This window comes from Narcine bancroftii, chromosome 10 (assembly GCF_036971445.1).
Source record: "Narcine bancroftii isolate sNarBan1 chromosome 10, sNarBan1.hap1, whole genome shotgun sequence".
NCBI classification, from domain to species: domain Eukaryota; kingdom Metazoa; phylum Chordata; class Chondrichthyes; order Torpediniformes; family Narcinidae; genus Narcine; species Narcine bancroftii.
Window position 1 is genome coordinate 26,208,720 of NC_091478.1, and position 19,535 is coordinate 26,228,254.

Consider the following 19,535-nt stretch of genomic DNA (forward strand, 5'->3'; position numbering starts at 1 on the left):
AAAATAATCTTGCAGGTCAGTGAACAAGGAATCCACACAACTTTAGTCTTCACATATCTAACATGCCAAAGTGCTGTTAAGGATGCAACAAGAGGTGAGGACCTCAGAATCAGAATTTACTGTCGTGAACATGTCATGAAATTCATTGTTTTGCGGCAGCGTCACAGTGCGAACATTTCTATAAACCACCGTACAAAATAAATAAAAATAGTGTAAGTAAAAGTCAAAGTGAGGCAGTGTCTGTGGTTCATTGTTCATTCAGGAATCTGATGGCAGAGGGGAAGAACCCGTCCTTGTGCCACTGAGTACTCAACTTCTACCTTTTTCCCTATGGTAGCAGAGTGAAGAGGGCCTGGCCTGGGTGGTGGGGGGGGTCCTTGAGGATAGAGACTGCTTACAATCACCATCACCAAAAAGGTGGTGCTGAGCGAATTAATGGGTTTAAAGGCAGGCAAGTCCACTGGTCTTAAAGAAGTGGGTCCTAGGGGACCGAAAGAAATGGCAGAAGGTAAAATAGATGTGTTGGTGATAATTTTCCCAAGTACTCTGGGCAGGCCCTACCTGATTAGAAGACTGCAAATGTTGTGCCACCGTTTAAAAAAAAAGTTGTAGCCAAAAGTCCAAGATATAGGAGCAGAGGTAGGCCATTCACCCCATCGATTCCACCATGAGCGATCCACTCCCTGCCTTCTCCCCATAACTTTTGATACCCTGACTATTCGGATACGTATCAATCTCTGCCTTAAATACACCCAACAACCTGGCCTCCTCTACCGCTCATGGTAGCAAATTCCAGAGGTTCACAGCTCTCTGGCTAAAGAAATTCCTCCACATCTGTTTTAAATGGACACCCTTCAACCCTGAAGTTGTGCCCTTTTGACCAACCATGGGAAACAACTTTGCCATATTTATTCTGTCCAGGCCTTTCAACATTTGAAAGTTAGCCTAATGTCTGTAGTCAGGATATGTGGATGTAGATTGTTCCATTAGGCAAATGCAGCATGCATTCAGGAAAGGCAAGGTCACATTTCACAAATTTACAGATGTTCTTTCAGGGCATAATAGATAGGAATCAAATACAAAAATTCAGTAGGGAAGTGGGGGATTTCATGTAGAGATGTGATTGTAACACAGACTGAACAAACAGTGTGAGCAGTTTCAACAGTAACTTCCTACAACTAGATAAAAAGGTTTGAAAAGGAAACATTTGCAGAGCTGACAGATGAGACTAGAAGTGGGGGGTATGGCTTCAAGATTCAGGGAAGTATGCAGAATCACAGCAATGAGGAAGCGTACAGGAGTGAGATAGATCAGTTTGTTGAGTGGTACCACAGCATCAGCAAATCTAAGCAAGTAATTGTGGACTTTCAGGAAGGGGAAACCAGGAGAAAAACCATTCCTCGTCAAGGGGTCATCACTTCAAATTCCTGCGTGTCAACATCTCTGATGATCTATCCTGGGGTCTTCACGCCAATGCATCATGAAGAAGGCTCACCAGTGGCTGTACTTTGTTAGGAGTTTGAGAAGATTTGGTATGTCATCAGACTCCACCCCAAATTTCTATAGTTATACGTGGAGAGTATTCAGACTGGATGCATCACTGTCTGGTATAGAGGTGCCATTGCACAGGACAGGAAAAGGCTACAGAGGGTTGCAAACTCAGCCAATGCCATCATGGTCACTGCCACTCCACTGAGGATATCTACAAGAGGTGGTGTCTCTAGAAAGCAGCCTCTATCCTCAAGGACCCCCACCACCCAGTCTATGCCCTCTTCACTGCTACCATCAGGAAGGAGGTACAGGAGCCTGCGGTACAGAAACAGCTTCTTCCCCTCCGCCATCAGATTTCTGAATGAACGATGAGCCACAGACACGACCTCACTTTCTCTTCTTCTGCGCAATTTTTAAAAAAATTTGCCCATGAAATCTATAGCATTTCTGCACGTGTAATCCTGCTGCAAAACAATTGCATGACAATAAATTCTGATTCCACTCTGGGAGAAATATCCGCCTTGAGGAGTGTCGTAGGCACATTAGCACTTCTCTCCGTAGTTGTTAAGGAAATGAGATGGTGATGCTGACCCAAACCAGTGTGAATAAGGGGATGGGAAGTTTGCCTGAAATAACCTTGAATCAGAATCATCCTGTCATTCTCGCATCATTCGTTATCCTGGAGAATTTGTGCAGATTTTGGGTCTTTGCATTGTGATGGTCTGAATAGCTTGAAGGAACACTTGTGCCCTTGTGTACAATCCTTCGACAGAAAATTCCACAAATTGACAACTTTCCTTATTTGTTTAAATCTACTCCCCTGAATTTTGACTTGAAGTCTCACCTGCAGCCAGTGGAAGCAACCTCCCTGCTTCTATCTATCATTCAATTCCTTTCATAATTTTATGTCTCCACAAGATCTCCCCTCATCCTTCTCAACTCCAAGGAGTATCATTCCCAGTTTCTTAGCCTAACAGTTTCTCCGTGAAGAACCATGAAGAACCTTTGCAAGTAGCAAAATACATCAACTTTGAAATTAAAAAATGATGGCATGTAAATGGATAAAATAAAAGGAAACTCAAATACAGAAACAACAGTTTGCACTTGGGAAACGCTGCATTAAAGGTGTAAACATGCATTCTTGCACTCAACCCTTCCCCCAACCCTGATTCCCCACCCCAAACACCCCCATCCTGAACCCCTAATCCCCATCCCTCCTCCACCTTGAACCCACATCCCTCAACCCTCCTCCACCCTGCATCCAGAACCCCTAATCCCCTACCCCTCCTCCACCTTCAACCCCTCACTTACCCACCCCTCATACCTCCCGAACCTTCATGTCCCACCATCCTCCACCCTGAACACCTAGTGCCCCACCCTTCACAATCCCATGCATCTCCACTCTGGTCCCCTCACTCTTTCCCATCCTGATTCCCTCACCCCCAAATCCTCCCTTCCACTCACTCCTCTCCACTCACCTCCACTTCTCACCCCTACCCCTCTCCAACCCCTTCTCTCCCCTATCCCTTCCCTCCCCCTCCCCACCCCCTCCCCCTCCCCACCCCCTCCCCACCCCCTCCCCACCCCCACCCCCTCCCCACCCCCACCCCCTCCCCACCCCCACCCCCTCCCCACCCCCACCCCCTCCCCACCCCCTCCCCCTCCCCACCCCCTCCCCCTCCCCACCCCCTCCCCCTCCCCACCCCCTCCCCCTCCCCACCCCCTCCCCCTCTCCAGCCCCTCCCCCTCTCCCCTCCCCCTCTCCAGCCCCTCCCCCTCTCCAGCCCCTCCTCTCCCCTCCCCCTCTCCAGCCCCTCCTCTCCCCTCCCCCTCTCCAGCCCCTCCTCTCCCTCCCCCTCTCCAGCCCCTCCTCTCCCCTCCCCCTCTCCAGCCCCTCCTCTCCCCTCCCCCTCTCCAGCCCCTCCTCTCCCCTCCCCCTCTCCAGCCCCTCCTCTCCCCTACCCCTCTCCAGCCCCGCCTCTCCCCTACCCCTCTCCATCCCCTCCCCCTCTCGACTCCCCTACTCCTCTCCACCCCGTCCATCCCCTCCTCTCCCCACACCCCTCTACTCTCCACCCCTCTCCCCTACCCCCTCTCATCTCCACCCTCCCTCCTTTAATCTCTCCGTAGTTGATTTTAAAGTTGCCCATTTCCCACCTTGATTCCGCGAAGAATACAAGCTGCATCCGCGAAGCACAAGGCGCCGCCATCGTGGAGGCCACACACCAACAAGAGAACGGCAAGATCGGCGCTTGGTGGCGGCGGCGCCTCCTGCGCCTCCTGCTGGTCGGGACGACCCAGTTCAGCTGGCTATTGGAACTAAGGTCACTTAATTCCCTATAAAGGCATTGTCCTGTGAGGCTCAGCCTTCATTGATTGATCCCTCAGCAAACACGCTGTACACCAGACAATAAGCCGGAACTTGAATCCCAGGCCAGAACCTCAATGACCTTGTGTTAAATATTTTTTTTAATCATGTATTTTCAAAGAACCATAAAGCACTACAGCACAGAAACCGGCCCTTCAGCCCTTCTATTCTGTGCCAAACATTTTTATGCCCAGTCCCATTGACCTGCACCCAGTCCCTATTCCTTTATACCCCTCCCATCCATGTACCTGACCAAATTTTTCTTAAATGTTAAAACTTGGGTCACGTCTCCAGAATGGAGGACCATCGCCTTCCCAAGATCGTGTGATATGGCGAGCTCTCCACTAGCCACCGTGACAGAGGTGCACCAAAGAAGAGGTACAAGGACTGCCTAAAGAAATCTCTTGGTGCCTGCCACATTGACCACCGCCAGTGGGCTGATATCGCCTCAAACCGTGCATCTTGGCGCCTCACAGTTTGGCGGGCAGCAACCTCCTTTGAAGAAGACCGCAGAGCCCACCTCACTGACAAAAGGCAAAGGAGGAAAAACCCAACACCCAACCCCAACCAACCAATTTTCCCCTGCAGCCGCTGCAACCGTGTCTGCCTGTCCCGCATCGGACTTGTCAGCCACAAACGAGCCTGCAGCTGACGTGGACTTTTACCCCCTCCATAAATCTTCGTCCGCGAAGCCAAGCCAAAGAAGAAGAAAGCACTACAGCACAGAAACCGGCCCTTCAGCCCTTCTATTCTGTGCCAAACATTTTTATGCCCAGTCCCATTGACCTGCACCCAGTCCCTATTCCTTTATACCCCTCCCATCCATGTACCTGACCAAATTTTTCTTAAATGTTAAAACTCAGCCTGCATTCACCACTTCAGCTGGCAGCTTGTTCCACATCCCCACCTCTCTCTGTGTGAAGAAGTTCCCCCTCATGTTCTCTCTTAACATTTCCCCTTTCACCCTTGGATATTAAAATACACAAAAGAATTACATAGTTCCCTGAGGCAATTTGTGATCAAGGGGACCCACATGGGCTGCGGGCTGCTGGAGACTGGCTCATGGGAACCAGATATCGGAGCAGGGGTTAGAGAGGGTGCTGAGGGCAAGAAGGGTTCCCGAGGGGCCTCGGGCTTCCTGATCATGTTGGGGGTTTGGATCTGGAGCTCGGGCTGCCAATGGATCAAGCAGGAGTCTGTGAGGCTGCAGAGGCTGCGGGAGCCTTGGAGGTGAATCCATGGACACTCAGTGACTCTGAAGGGAGTCTCTTTTGCTTCTCTTTCCCCTATTGCTTAGGGGGCTGGGTGATTATCATGGTAGTTCTTTGTCTGCCTTATAGCAGATGTGAGTTAAAGCATAGCAGATCCTCATGTAAAGTTATTGATACATTCTTGGAAAGTGCTACTTTAAGTGAAATGACATTAAACAAAACCAATTTTATATTGCGGTAAAATACTATGGTATTTTATTTATTTATTTTTCTCATCTGCATTATAATGAAATGATGCTAAGTGAAACAATTTTATTCAAGGACTTACTGTATATCATGTATATTACATTTTTAATGTATTATCACCAGACAAAAAAAACTTTTGACCTATGAACCTGGAAAGGGCGCATAATTGAGGACGCCTACTATCCATCACACGGTATTTCTGACCCACTACCATACAGGATCATCAAAATCAGGACCACCAGGCTGGGAAATAGTTTCTTCCTGTGAGATTGATGAGCAGTATCCTGTCACCTTGGGTCTCATAAATGAAACAAGTAAATTATTCCAAAATATTTATATATGTTTATTTAATATTACACCTTTATGTATATGAATCATTATTATGCACTGTGTATTATGAGTGTGTGTGTGTGTGTGTGTGTGTGTGTGTGTGTGTGTGCCCGCGCGTGCGCACAATGTTGTTTTGTCTGGTTGTATAATCGAGTAAAATGATAATGAACTTGAACTTGAAAAGGTTCACTAGAATGTTGCCAGATTTGGAGGACTTGAGTTATAAGTGGAAGCTTGAGGGGCCAGGTCATTTCTTCAAGTGGAAGCTGGAGGGGCCAGGTCTTTTCTTCCTGGAGTGTAGGACGCTTAGGAGGGACCTTATAAAATTATAATATTATAAAATTATAAAATTGTGAGGGGTGTGGATAAAGAGAATGGTGGCAGCCTTTTTCCCAGATGAGGGGAATTTAAAAATAGAGGACTTAGATTTAAAGTGGAGAGGGGAAAGATTTTAGAATATTTATTTTAACTTTAAATTTTGAACATGGTAACAGGTACTTCATGAGACTGTGCTACCCAAATATCCCAATCAACTGACAACCCCCATACATTTAGAAGGAACCTGAGGGGCACCTACTTCACACAGAGAGCGGTGGGTGTGTGAAACGAGCTGGCCAAGGAAGGGTAGACGTAGAGAACAATTGTAACATTTACAAGACCTTTAGACAAGTGCACAGATGGGAACCCCACAGAAAACTTCCCCAAAACACATCGAGACTGTCCACCCTCACCCCTCACTGTGGGAGCGAGCTCCATGATCAGGATGACAAGCAATTCTGCAGAAGGCCCTCACTCCCCGTCCCTGATGCCCTCTGTCATATCCGCCTCCGTGACCTGGCAGTTTCCTTTCCTTTCCTTTGGGCCCAAGATTAAAGATTATTTTCTATCCTCAAGGACCCCCACCACCCAGGCCATGCCCTCTTCACACTGCACCACCGGGTACAGGAGCCTGAAGGCGAACCCAAGGACAGCTTGTCCCCTCCGCCATCAGATTTCTGAATGGACAATGAACCAACCACTACCTTACTTTCTCCTATTTCCTTGCACTGTTGATTTATTTTTGAAATGTACCATATATACTCATGTAATAGCTGACACCACCCCCCCCCACACACGTTTTTGGCGCAAACATTGGGTGTTTTCCAACGTAAAAGTCAACCACCCCTTCCCCCTATTTTTGGATCCAACCACCCGCCCAACAGAGCTCCCAATGCCCCAGCCACAGATCCTTGCCCTGGCCACCCTCCATTCTGAAATCCCAACCCCCCGACCGCCCGCCCATCAGAAATCCCGACACTCTGACCACCCACCATCCAAACTCCCGATGCCCTGACCACCCACCCTTCTGAGCTCCTGATGCCCCTATTGTGGATCCTTGCCTTGGCCACCCGCCCGTTGAACTCCTAATGCCCTGACTGCAGACCCTGGTCACGGCCACAAGCTCTCTCCTACTCTCAAACTCTCACACTGTCCTCCCGTCCCTCTATGCTCCCGACATCCCGGCATGGACTTAACACCCGGTCCCAGCCATCTGTGCTCCAGACGCCTTGAACAACGGAGGTACTTACCACGGTCAAAAGTGTGGCCCATGTAAAAGTCAACCATCCCCCCCCCCCCCCCCCAAATTTGGCCCAAAAAAGTGGACCATAAATCCGACGATGACACAAGTATATATGGTAATTTCCAGCAATTTGTTCATTTTTACGTTGCTACAAAAGCAACGAATTTCATGACATGTTCATGTCAATGAATTCTGATTCAATTAAAGCGAGGGTGGGCAAGCAGCTGTGGAGAGTTTAGAGTCGACTCTCTGTCAGGGCACAAGCTCGACAAATTAAACTGTAATCTCCACATTCCTCCTCCCATTCCGATCGCTTAACATCAGTCACTCATATTCCACATGCCTGGACCTTTGTGTCATCTGCCTGTCTGGGCTAATTCCATGATTTACAAGGGCTCATTGTGTGTGTCCTTTTGATGCAAAATCACATACACCTCGCCATGGCTGAATGACCTCTAAGCCATTGCATTCCCAGCACATCAGCGCCGGTTACTAAAGTTGGCCCTCTCCTCCCCATTCTGACCAGCAGTGACGGTGCCAAACCCTGTCCCACGCTTTGTCAGGGCCCACCTGTCGGGCAGCGTGACGGTCAGGCAAAGCCTCCTGCCCGCGTCCCCTCTTGCACGCTCCCAGCCGTGCCACCCCCAACCCCTTCTCCTCTCCTCCCCAGCGCCAACAGTCCACGGCTATAAAGCAGGCCAACGGAGCCAGGCGGTTGCAGCACAGACTGAGAAAGGGACAAGCATGGAAGGAGACATGGAAATCAGTTCACTGATCAATCAGCTGGAACGAAAGGAAAGCTTGGAGAAAGCTGAACAGGTAATGTTGAACATGCAGCCGGAATATCCAGAACATTCTGTGAGCAAGGAAATGTCTGGTCTGTAATGGGGAGGGGTACTAAGACTAATTGGATATCCTTCTCCACAGAGTGAAACATGGAAGACTGCAGACGCTGTGATTGTAGTAAAAACACACAGAAATGCTGGAGGAACTCAGCAGGTCTCGCAGCGTCCGTAGGAGGTAAAGATAGATAACCGATGTTTCGGGCCTGAGCCCTTCTTCAAGGTTTGAGCAAATACAGAACAGATTCAATAGGCTGCAACACACAAACATGCTGGAGAAACTCAGTAGGTCACACAGCATCTATGGGAAGTAAAGCAGAACCAACGTTTTGGGACTGAGCCCTTCGTCGGGTATAAGAAAAATGTTTCTTTTTCTTATTTGTTTTTTTTTCTTATACCTGACCAAAAGGCCCAGGCCCGAAATGTTGGTGATGCTTTACTCCATATGGATGCTGTGTGACCTGCTGAGTTTCTCCAGAACGTTTGTGTGTTGCATTGACCCCAGTGTCTGCAGACTTTCTTGTTGGACTTGATCGGCTGACACAGCGAGGAAGGTAGGTTTTAGGAACAGGGGTCAGGCCATTCAGACCCTCTAGCCAGTTCCAGCATCGAGGCTAATTAGGTTATAACATCAGCTCTGCATTCCCTGTCTACCCTCAGTAACATTTCACACTCCTCTCATCCCTTCCCCAACTTTAATCTTTCTAACTGTGCATTAAAGTATTGTGGAATACTGAGTGCAATTCCATTGTTATCTCATTATAGAAAGGGTGTTGGGTATTTGGAAGTGGTGTCCCACGATGTCGCCTGGATAAGAGGGTATGAACTATGGGGAGAGGCCAGATAAACTTGGGTTGCCATCTCTAGGGCATCGGAGACTGAGGGGAGACCTGAGAGAGATTTATAAAATCATGAGAAGTGCTGTTAGGGCGCACAGTCAGTCTTTGCCCCAGGGTAAAAATATCACCTGTTAGAGGACATGCCTTTGAGAGGAAGTTTATGTGTAGAATAAGTATTTTATACAGAGGGCAGTAGGTGCCTGGAATGGGATGGCAAGGATAGTGATGGAAGCAGATACAAAAGTAAGAATCCACACGGGCTGTGGCCTGTTGGAGACTGCCTCATGGGAACCAGGTATTGAAGTCAGGATTTGAGGGGGTGCTGAGGGCAAGAAGGGCTGCCAAAGGGCCTCGGGCGCTGAAGGCTTCCTGATCATGTCAGAGGTTTGGATCTGGAGCTTGAGTCGCCGATGGATTGAACAGGAGTCAGTGCAGTGCTGAGGTTGTGGGAGGGGCTGGAGGCGAATCCTTGGACACTCAGTGTATTTTTTCAACAGCATTTAGGCTCTTGAAACTCCCCGCACTCGAATCAAGATTCTTTTATTGTCATGTAACAGTACAGAACATGTAATATTGTTATGTAATAGTACAGAACGTAATATTACATGAAATTACTTTCTGCCAGCGTAAGGCAGACAGAAAGTCACCATTAGTGTCACCTGGCACCATTTACAGTCCGAGAGAAAGTGAAGCAAAGGAGAGTCCCTTCAGAGTCACTGAGTGTCCGTGGATTTGCCTCCGGTGCACCAGACTCTGGTTTGATCCATCAGCAACTCAAGCTCCAGATCCAAACATACAATGCAATCAGGAAGCCTTCTTCCCCTCCCTCTCAAATCCCAGCTCCGATACCTGGTTCCCAGGAGCTAGTCTCCAGCAGCCCACAACCCATGCAGGTCCCTCAACAGGAAGTCACCAGCGACCTGTGTTGGTCTCTCAGCCACTGAGCCCCTCGCTAGTCCACTGCCGTGGTCACCGTCCTGTAGGGTCTGTCACCCTCTGAGCCTCTCGCTGGTCCACTGTTGTGGTCTGAGCCCCTCGCTGGTCCACTGCCGTGGTTACCATCCTGTAGGGTCTGTCACCCTCTGAACCCTTCGCTGGTCCACTGCCGTGGTCTGAGCCCCTCGCTGGTACAGTCTGAGTCCAATGCTGGTCCACTGCCATGGTCTGAGCCCCTCGCTGATCCACCACCATGGTCACCGTCCTGTAGGGTCCATTACCCCTGAGCCCCTCGCTGGTCCACTGCCGTGGTCTGAGCCCCTTGCTGGTCCACCGCTGTGGTCTGAACCCCTTGCTGGTCTACTGCCATGGTCACTGTCCTGTAGGGTCTGTTACCCTCTGAGCCCCTCATTGGTCTACCGCTGTGGTCTGAGCCCCTCGCTGGTCCACTGCCGTGGTAATCGTCCTGTAGGGCCCATTACCCTCTGAGCCCCTCATTGGCCCACCACTGTGGTCTGAGCCCCTCGCTGATCCACTGCCGTGGTCACCATCCTGTACGGTCCGTTATCCTCTGAGCCCCTTGTTGGTCCACCGCTGTGGTCTGAGCACCTCGCTAGTCCACTGCCGTGGTCACTGTCTTGTAGGGTCTGTTACCCTCTGTACAATCACAAAATATCTGACCCCACAAAAACGTTGCACTGTTGTAATACCACTTTTTTCCCTGCATTATGGAAACTGTGAATATTTATTACTTATTTATTTTTTGTATATATTATTTAATTTCATTGTTTTTTTCATGAAGAACCTGTTTGGCTGCAGCAAGTAAGAATTTCTGTGGATATGTACAATGTGTATTACAATAAACAAGTTATCATTCTGGACTCCCTCACAAGAGGAAGAACATAAAACAGAAATCTCCAGCACAGTACAGGCCCTTCAGCCCACAGTGTTGTGACAACATAATGTACTCTAACAACTGCCTAGAATTTCTCTACTACATGACACTCCACTTTTCTCAGTTCCATCTCCCATCTTATAGTCTCTTAAAAGATCATATTGTCCCTGCCTCCACCACCATTGCTGGCAGCACATTCCATGCCCCCACCACTCGCTGTGTGAAGAATTTGCCTCTTACATCCCCCCTGTGATTATTCCCAAACATTTTAAAACTACACCCCCTCGTGTTTACCATTTCAGTCCCTGGCGCAAAGCTTCTGACTGTCCACATGATCAATGCCTCTCATCGTCTTGTACACCTCTATCAGGTCACCCTCTCAACCTCCATCATTCAAAAGAGAAAAGATCGTTCACTCAATCTAACCTCATAAGGCACACTCTAATCCATGCAACTTCCTTGTAAATTTCCTTTGCACCCTCTCTATAGTATCCACATCTTTCCTGGAGTGAGGTGACCAGAACTGAACACAATATTCCAGTGGGATCTAAGCCAGGTGTTGTTTAGCTGAAACATTATCTCACAGCTCTTGAATTCGACCCTACAGTTAATGAACCCCAATGCACCATTCGCCTTCTTAACAACACTAGCCACCAGTGCAGCAGCTTTGAGTGTCCTGTGGACATGGACCCCAAGATCTCTCAGTTCTTCCACACTTCTCAGAGACTTCCCATTAATATCGTATTCTGCCTTCAAATTTGACTTACCGAAATTCACACTTTTCTGGGTTAAACTCCATCTGTCACTTCTCAGCCCAGCTCTTCGTCTCGTCAATGTCCCTCTATAAGCTTTGCCAACCCTCCAGAATATCCACAACACCACCAACTTCCATGTCACCCACAAACTTACTATCCCACCCTTCCACTTATTCATTTGGGTAATTTATAAAAATCACAGAGGAGGGGTTCCAGAACAGATGCCTGTGGAACACCATTGGTCACTGACCTCTATGCTGAGCACAAACCATCTACAACCACCCTCTGCCCCCTGTGGGAAAGCCAGTTCTATATTCACAAAGCAAGGTCTCCTTGAATTCCATGCCTCCTTTCTTTCCGAATGAGCCTTTCATGGAGAACCTTGTCATGTGCCTCACTGAAATCCATACACAATACATCCACCGCTCTACCTTCATGTATCTTCTTTGTTACATTCTCTTCACCTCCCTGTAAAGAACTCTCTCAACCACTATTTCTACAGCAATGGTCTGCGGTCCCATGGCAGTCCATGAGTTTATTATAGGAGGTCCACAGTCTCATGGCAAAGACAAATGTTTATTGTCATACACAATGTACAATGTAACTGAAATTCTTACTGCTGCATCCAAACAGGTACTTCACAATAATCCCAGTGCAAACAAAGTGACTTAGAAATAATGCAGAGAATCCTTTTGTGGTGTGAGATCAGTCCTTGTTTAGTGTAACAAGAGGGGGTTCAAGAGCCTGAGAGCTGTTGGATAAAAACTGTTCTTGAACCTAGAGGTGCTAGTCTTCAGGTTTCATTGTCTTCTGTTCAAAGGCAGCAGTGAGAAGAGGTTGCAACCAGGGTGATGGGAGAACTTTATGATGTTGGCTGCCTTTTTTTTTTGGTGGGGAAACTAATTATTTTTATATAGAATGATGTAATATTAAGAGTGAGGGTCATTTTTCCCTTTACTCATTTGAAATTGTGAAAGTATAGAACAACACCTCTGTATTTTTGAAGTGAGAGCTGAGCACTCCATCGTCGGACCCTAGGGTTTTTGGACTATGAGTGCTGGCTTAGGCTTTCTCAGGCACGGGACTACTCGAGGTCCTAACGTCCCTATGGCAAACAAGGCAGAGGACTGTTCCTCCAACCCAACTGCTGGCCCATCAGGGCCATCCCTGGCCACTCTATCCGGGCCGAGATTCATCCCCAGGGCCATTTCTTCATCTGGGCCAAGTTCATTGGCTGCCTTCTTGAGGCAGCGCCTCACATAGATGATGCAATGGATGGGAGGTCAGAGCTCATGAAGGATCTGGGTGTGTTAGCTACCTTCTGGAACCTTCTGCGTTCTCGAGTGGTCAAATTCCCAAACCAGGCTGTGGTGTAACCAGTCAGTACACTGATGGGATAAACAAGTAATATACAAAACAAGGTTGTAAGTTTTAAATTTTAAATGTTTTAAATTTAGTCATACAGCGCGGTAACAGGCCCTCCTGGTCCACGAGCCCGCGCCGCCCAAATACCCCAACCTGCACATCCCAGACATTTTTGGAGGATGGGAGGAAATCGAAGCACACAGAGGAAACCCATGTAGACACAGGGAGAATGTACAAACTCATTACAGACAGCGATGTATTCTAGCCACGGTCTCTGGCGCTGCAACAGAGTTGTGCAAACTGATACACTAACCAAGTTGACAAAAAAGCCTCCTCCAGCAATGTTCCCTCTAAAAGAAAACAAAAATCTGGTTGGGGGTCTGGGGGCAGGCTGAAGTTCCCCCTCATTAGTGAACCTTGGGCTTGTATGGGGGTAAGTAAAGTTCCGAAGGTGGTCAGTGTGTGAACCACTGCTCCAGATCTTGTCTGCTTTAATTAAGAGTCCTCTCATTCTTCCATGAGAATAAGAATTCTCATGAGTTGCTAAATATAGCAAAAATAAAGATCTTTGTCTTTATATAAACAAAGATAAAGATACATAATCAAAGCTTTGGGCTTTGGCCCTTCATCAAGATATGAGCAAAACGTAGGCAGGCGCCCAAATTCAAATTGGTTATGTATCTTTGATGAAGGGCTCAAGCCTGAAACATTGGTTATGTACCTTTATCTTTGCTATATAAAGGACACTGTAGACCTGCTGAGTTTCTCCAGCGTTGGTTTTTACTTCAATCACGGTGTCTGCAGATTTTTGTGCTTTACTTTCTTTCATATATACCGTAGAGTTCTACTGCATGGAAACTGTCCCTTCAGCCCAAATATGTTGATTGAGATAGTCCCCTCCGCCTGTCTCCTTCTAAACCTATCAATCATGGAGCTGACCAAATGTCTCTTAAAGTTCACCATGGTACCGGCCTCTTCCACTTCCACTGGCAGCTTGTTGCCATACCCAACCACCCTCTGTGCGAAAAAACCTGCTCCTCGTCTTTTTTAAATAATTCCTCTCTCACGGTAAATTCCCTCTAAGCTTTCGATAGCTCTAGCCTGGGATAAAGACTGCAACTATTTACCTTACTGTGATTTTATTTCCTTGCATAGTTGCAGGTTCCAGCACTCAGGAGTCTTTCCTGTGCCTCCAAGTATGGTCCGTACGAATGTAAGGCATTCCCACCCCTCTGGTGAACCTTCCTTGCCTGCTCCCAATACACTGGACATCCTTTCTGAAAATGAAGAGACTCCAGATGTGGACTCACAAAAGCCCCATGTAACTGAAGCATAATCTCCCCACTTCTGTATCTAGTCCCCTTGAAGTAAACAATGTCGTTAGCTTTTGTAATGACTTGCTGTACCTGTAGTCAACCGTGCACAGGGACTCCCAGACCACCCACATCGTTCTACATCGGAGAGACTGGGTGCAGGCTGGGAGATCGCTTCGCTGAGCACTTTCACTCTGTCTGCATCAGTGAAAAAGATCTCCCAGTGGCCAACCATTTCAATTTTGCACCCCACTCCCATGCTGACATGTCTGTCCATGGCCTCGTGCGCTGTCATTCGTAGACCACCCATAAATTGGAGGAGTGATATTTAATTTTCCATCTGAGCACTCTCCAACTGGATGACATTAACATCGACTTATCTGGTTTCAGCTAGCCCACTCCCCGTTCTCCCTCTCTTCCCTTTCCCTCTTTCCTCCAGCTCTCCACCCCCTTCCCTCTCTATTCACGGAGCCATATCCCCACCCCATTTGCTGCTGTGCCCTCCCTCTCTTATCCACCTATTACCTGCAGCCTGTGGGACTGTGCTCCTACCCCCTGCCCCTCCCCCCACATTTTGCCCACACCTGATGAAGGGCTCAAGCCCGAAACATTGGTTCTGTATCTTTATCTTTGCTCTATAATGTGCACTGTTTGACCTGCTGAGTTTCTCCAGCTTCACGTTTTTACTCCCAAATACCCAGGCCTCTTTGTGTTGGATGATCCGCTCATCCGTTTGATTGGCATGAATCATGATGGGCTGTGTGGTCTCTCTATCTCTCTCTGTTCTACGATTCTAACATTACAAATCTGGAATGACGTGTCAGAAGAAACGAAGGAATGTTCTAAATCAGCGGTTTTCAAACTGTCCCCCTAAACCCACATTCCACCTTAAGTAATCCCTATGCTATCGGTGCTCTGTGATTACTTAAGGTGATATGTGAGTGGAAAGAAAAAGTTAGAAAACCTCAAAACCACTGTTTTAATCGTACCTAATTGACTCGTTATGTGCACGGTTTCACAGCTCCAAAGGAAATGGGCCAATGACAATTTTTCTCTTGCAAAATATTTCAGTAACAATTGGGTCTAGAGCAATGGTTCTCAACCTTCCCTTCCCACTCATGTACCACCTTAAGCAATCCCTAACTAATCACAGAGCACCGATGCCATAAGGATTACTTAAGGTGGAATATGAGTTTAGGGGAGCATTTTGAAAAACACTTTTCTAAAGGCATGAGGACAGATGTATGGAGAGAAAGGGTTTTGGAGGCTCTTAACCTCAAGGTCAATGGGATTAGCCCAGAATACCAATGATGGGCACAGATGAGATGGGCTGAAGGGCCTGTTCTGTGCTCTGTGAATCCCATGATTCCATGACTGGGACTGAAACTGAGGCATCCTAACCAATCTTTGGTTCTCTCCACACTCTCAGCAGAAGCCCCAGGGCTGTAAGACGGTCAGCACTGAAATGGACACAGATGATCTGAAGAAGGAGAAGTACCGAGAGGCTGCTAAAGGCAGCAGAGTTCTGGCAGTGAAGGTAACAGTTGGTCAGGCAGGCTCGGATGCACCCTGAGCCCTCTCTGGGGAACAAGGATCAGAAAGCAAATCAAAACCATGACTCATGTAATCAGTGCTGGTGTCAGTGTCTCCCTTAGCCCTGCAGTCCAGAGATTGTCCACCATCCACTGCTCAGCTACGTGACAGTATTCCCCTCAAATCAGCCTGATCGCTGTGGACACTCAACATCTCTTCCTTTCTCTATTGCAACCTTCCCTCCCTTCCCCTCTGTCCCTCACCTTCTGCTTTCCCTCCTCCCCCTCCTGCCTCCCACCATCCCTTGATCCCTCCCTCTCCCTCCTTCCTTCCTTTCTTCTTATCCTTTCTCCCTCCCTCTGACCCTCTTATCCTTCCCTCCTTCCCTCCCTCCCTCCCTCCCTCCATCCCCATCCCTCCCTTTCTCCCTCCCTTCACTCCCTCTGTCCCTCCCACCCATCTTCCTTTCTCCCTCCCTCCCTCCCACCCTTCTCCCTCCCTCTTTTCACTTCCTCTCTCCTCCCTTCCTCTGCAACATCCCCACAGTGTGAGCTGTCTACAGCTGTCCTCACCCATGTCATTCTGTCAGCACCTCTCACACCCATGACCTCACTGAAAAGGACGCAGACCACCCCAGGTTGTACATCATCCTGTTTGGGAACACATGTCCCCCATGACCTCTTCCCCAACCGCACTGTGGGAGTTCTTTCACCAGGACTCCAGGGGTTTCACTGGGGCAGGAGGGGATCCTTCAGACTCCTTCTAAATTGGTACCACTTCACAACAGAGTGAACCACGATTGTGTCATAATAAGGAATCACTGTAGTGAGTGGTAAACACTGTTCCAAAACTGTAAATCACTGTGTCTCATGTCTCTACAGTTAGTTATGTGGCACTGTTACTACAGGCTGAGTCACGGGACTGCTTTCCCCTCCTGATCTGGCTCCAGGATGGGTTCGGGGGTGACTGTCATGGCCTAGACCACACACAACAGCCAGCTCTCGGCCCAAACCACACACAACAACAGCTTATGGCCCAGAGGGTACTGAGGTCTCAATTACATTCCACTCGTTCTGTGGGACAGGCCAGGTCACTCCCTAGTCTCTTGTTGCCAACTCTGCCATGTGGAAACATAGCTGATGGACAGGGGAAGAGCATTTGGGGGAGGATAGAGAACCCCGAAATGAGAGCAAAGGAGGGGTGGTATAAGCACCAGGAGAAGCGGGCTGTGTAACCAACTGTCCATTCACCACCTCCTGTCCCAACCCATCCCCACTCATTCCCTCCCATCCCCACCTGTCTCCACCCATCCTCACCCCCCACCCGTCCCCATCTTCCCCATCCATCCACACCCGTCCCCTCATTGTCCACACTTCACCCATCCCCACCTCCCCACCTGTCCCCACCTACCCCCTCACATCCCCACCCATCCGCACCCTTCCCCACCCATCCCCACCTCCCCACCTGTCCCCACCCATTCCCTCTCATCCCACCCACCTCTTCCCGTCCCCACCTGCCTCCACTCACCCCAACCCATCCCCCACCCACCCCCTCACATCCCCATCCATCCTCACCCCCCCACCCACCCCCACCAGTCCCTCCCATCCCCACTTATCCTCATCCATCCACAGGATGGGATGGAAGCAAGTTATCCTCAATCCTGAGGGACTACTGTGGAGAGGAAGAAGAGGGAGGAGGAGGAGGAGGAGGAGGAGGAAGAGGGGAGGAGGAAGAGGGAATGAGGAGTAATTGAGGGAGTGGGTAGGAAGGAGGGGATGTTGGAGGAGGAGGGGATGAGGAGGATGGGGATGAGGAAGGAGGGTTGAGGAGGAAGGGGGAAGGGATGAGGAGGAGGAGGGATGGAAGGAATGAGGGAATGAGAATGAGAAGGACGGGATGAAGAAAGAGGGATGAGGGGAAGGGGAGGGGATGAAGAGGAGGAAGCGAGGGGTGTTCTACTTCACCACCATATAGGGGTGCACTGATGGACATGCCTAGGAGAGATTGTCACCCCACCATCAGGCCCTGATCCAACCTGTGGATAACTCCAGCAGTAACTCCGTGACCACAACAGCTTCACAGTCAATATTAGCCTCACCTTCACAGTGTGAATGTCACAGGGATCAACCGGTAACCTTGGCAACTGCGATTAAATCACGCTGGTGTCGTCTCATCCACAACGCTTGGCTGTCTGGGAAAACTCTGTTCCGCAGCTGCTGTCACACAGAGATTTATTCACTGACCTTCACTTTCAGTCACTCTACACCTGTCAGCCTGCCCCTGCCCATGGTGGGAACAGCATCCCCTCGCAGCCCTGCCTCATATTCCCTGACATTGAGGGGAATTCATGGAGTCAATGCCAACCTCCTACCCCCCACTCCCATTGACTTCCCTGCACCCAATCTTCAGATTTTCCCATCAATTCCCCACCCTCTCCAGATCCTCAAGATTCATTCATTGTTATGTCATAGTAGAGAATATTACACAAAATTGCCTTCTGCCTGCCATAAGGCAGCCAACATTTATGGTATGCATACATATACAACCTGATGAAACCATGTATCTCCAGATCATAATGCGCACACAGTACTCCCTACACACAAACGATATGTATAAGTAGGGATCCAAAGCAAATAAACCTAAAAATAATTGTTTCTAGGATTGTTCAACAGTTTCACCACCTGCGGGAAGAAGCTGTTTCCCAGCCAGACCGTCCTGGTTTTATACTCCTGTACCTCTTCCTTGAAGCTAGTGTCCCGCAGATACTGCGGGTTGGATGATAAGGGTCCTCAACTATTCTCCAAGCCCTCTTTAAACACCGCTCCCTGCAGTTATTGTCGATAGAGGGAACCCCAGGGATCTTCTCAGCAGTTTTAATCACCCTTCATACTGATTTCTGATCTGATGCTTTGCAGTTATTACACCACCACACTGTGATGCAGCCAGCCAGGACATACTATCATGGCTCCAGTGGAACATTGTTAGGATGGTGGCCGGTAGTCTTGCTCTCCTGCTGCTGCACCTTCCTGACTAATGAGGTGATGTTGTGTTTCCAGGATAAGAACTTAGTTCTCCCCACTATCTCTACAACTGAGCCGTTGATATATAGTGGGGAGTGGTCCTTCGTCCTCCTGACGTCCACAATCATCTTCTTTGTCTTGTCCATATTGGGACTCAGGTTGTTGCTGATGAGGCCAACTACCGTGGTGTCACCCACACACTTGATTCTATTGGACCTGAAAGTGGCAGTACAGACATGAGTCAACAGCATGAACAATAGCGAACTGAGGTGTGCCAGTGCTTGAGGTTTTGCTGCCAACCCAGACAGGCTGTGATCTTTCCATTAAAAAGCCCAGGATCCAGATGCAGAGAGGGGCACCAAGTCCCAGCAAGGACAGTCTATCCACTGGCCTCTGAGGTATGAATTTGTTGAACGCCGAGCTGAAGCCAACGAACAACAGCCTGGTGAATGAGGCATCGTTCTCTCGATGGTTCACCCACAAACTGAGTATAATTTGCAGAGGTGTCTTCAGAGACCCCTCCGGGTCACAGGGAAACTCACACAGGCAGTTCCGGAGATCAGGATCGAACCCAAACCTGACAGGAGCTGCACTGCACACTGGGTCACCATTCCAGCTAGTCTTCTGTTCTGAAGGCTCCACCACAGCCCTGAGTTACAGAAGTAATTACAGGAGCAGACACAGCAGACACAGATTAAATTAGGGAACAATTAAATTGACTTTGGAAATGTCAGCAGGCAAATCAATAGGAATTTTTACACAGAAATTCCGCAATATTGCCATAAAGAAACCCGGCTTTGGTCATTTACAGTGAACCAAACAAATCTGTC

The 19,535-nt window shown here is 48.7% G+C and overlaps 2 protein-coding genes across 8 annotated transcripts in view; one reads left to right on the forward strand and one right to left on the reverse strand.

The window, feature by feature from the left end:
* The window catches only part of LOC138744336 (uncharacterized), a 37,550-nt gene extending 33,806 nt beyond the window's left edge, over positions 1–3,744 (reverse strand). For both annotated transcript variants that reach the window (XM_069900312.1, XM_069900310.1), the window contains exon 1: positions 3,649–3,744. The gene's annotated coding sequence lies outside the window, so the exon portion shown is untranslated. The remainder of the gene's footprint in view (positions 1–3,648) is intronic.
* ubtd1b (ubiquitin domain containing 1b) overlaps positions 1–19,535 on the forward strand; it is a 124,964-nt gene that overhangs the window by 89,809 nt on the left and 15,620 nt on the right. For 3 of the 6 annotated variants that reach the window (XM_069900300.1, XM_069900303.1, XM_069900302.1), the window contains one exon: positions 15,582–15,689. In XM_069900300.1, the coding sequence (XP_069756401.1) occupies positions 15,582–15,689 (108 nt within the window). Of the gene's footprint in view, positions 1–7,877; positions 8,027–15,581; positions 15,690–19,535 lie in introns of those variants that run through there. The other 3 variants (XM_069900305.1, XM_069900304.1, XM_069900301.1) reach the window with 3 other exon arrangements.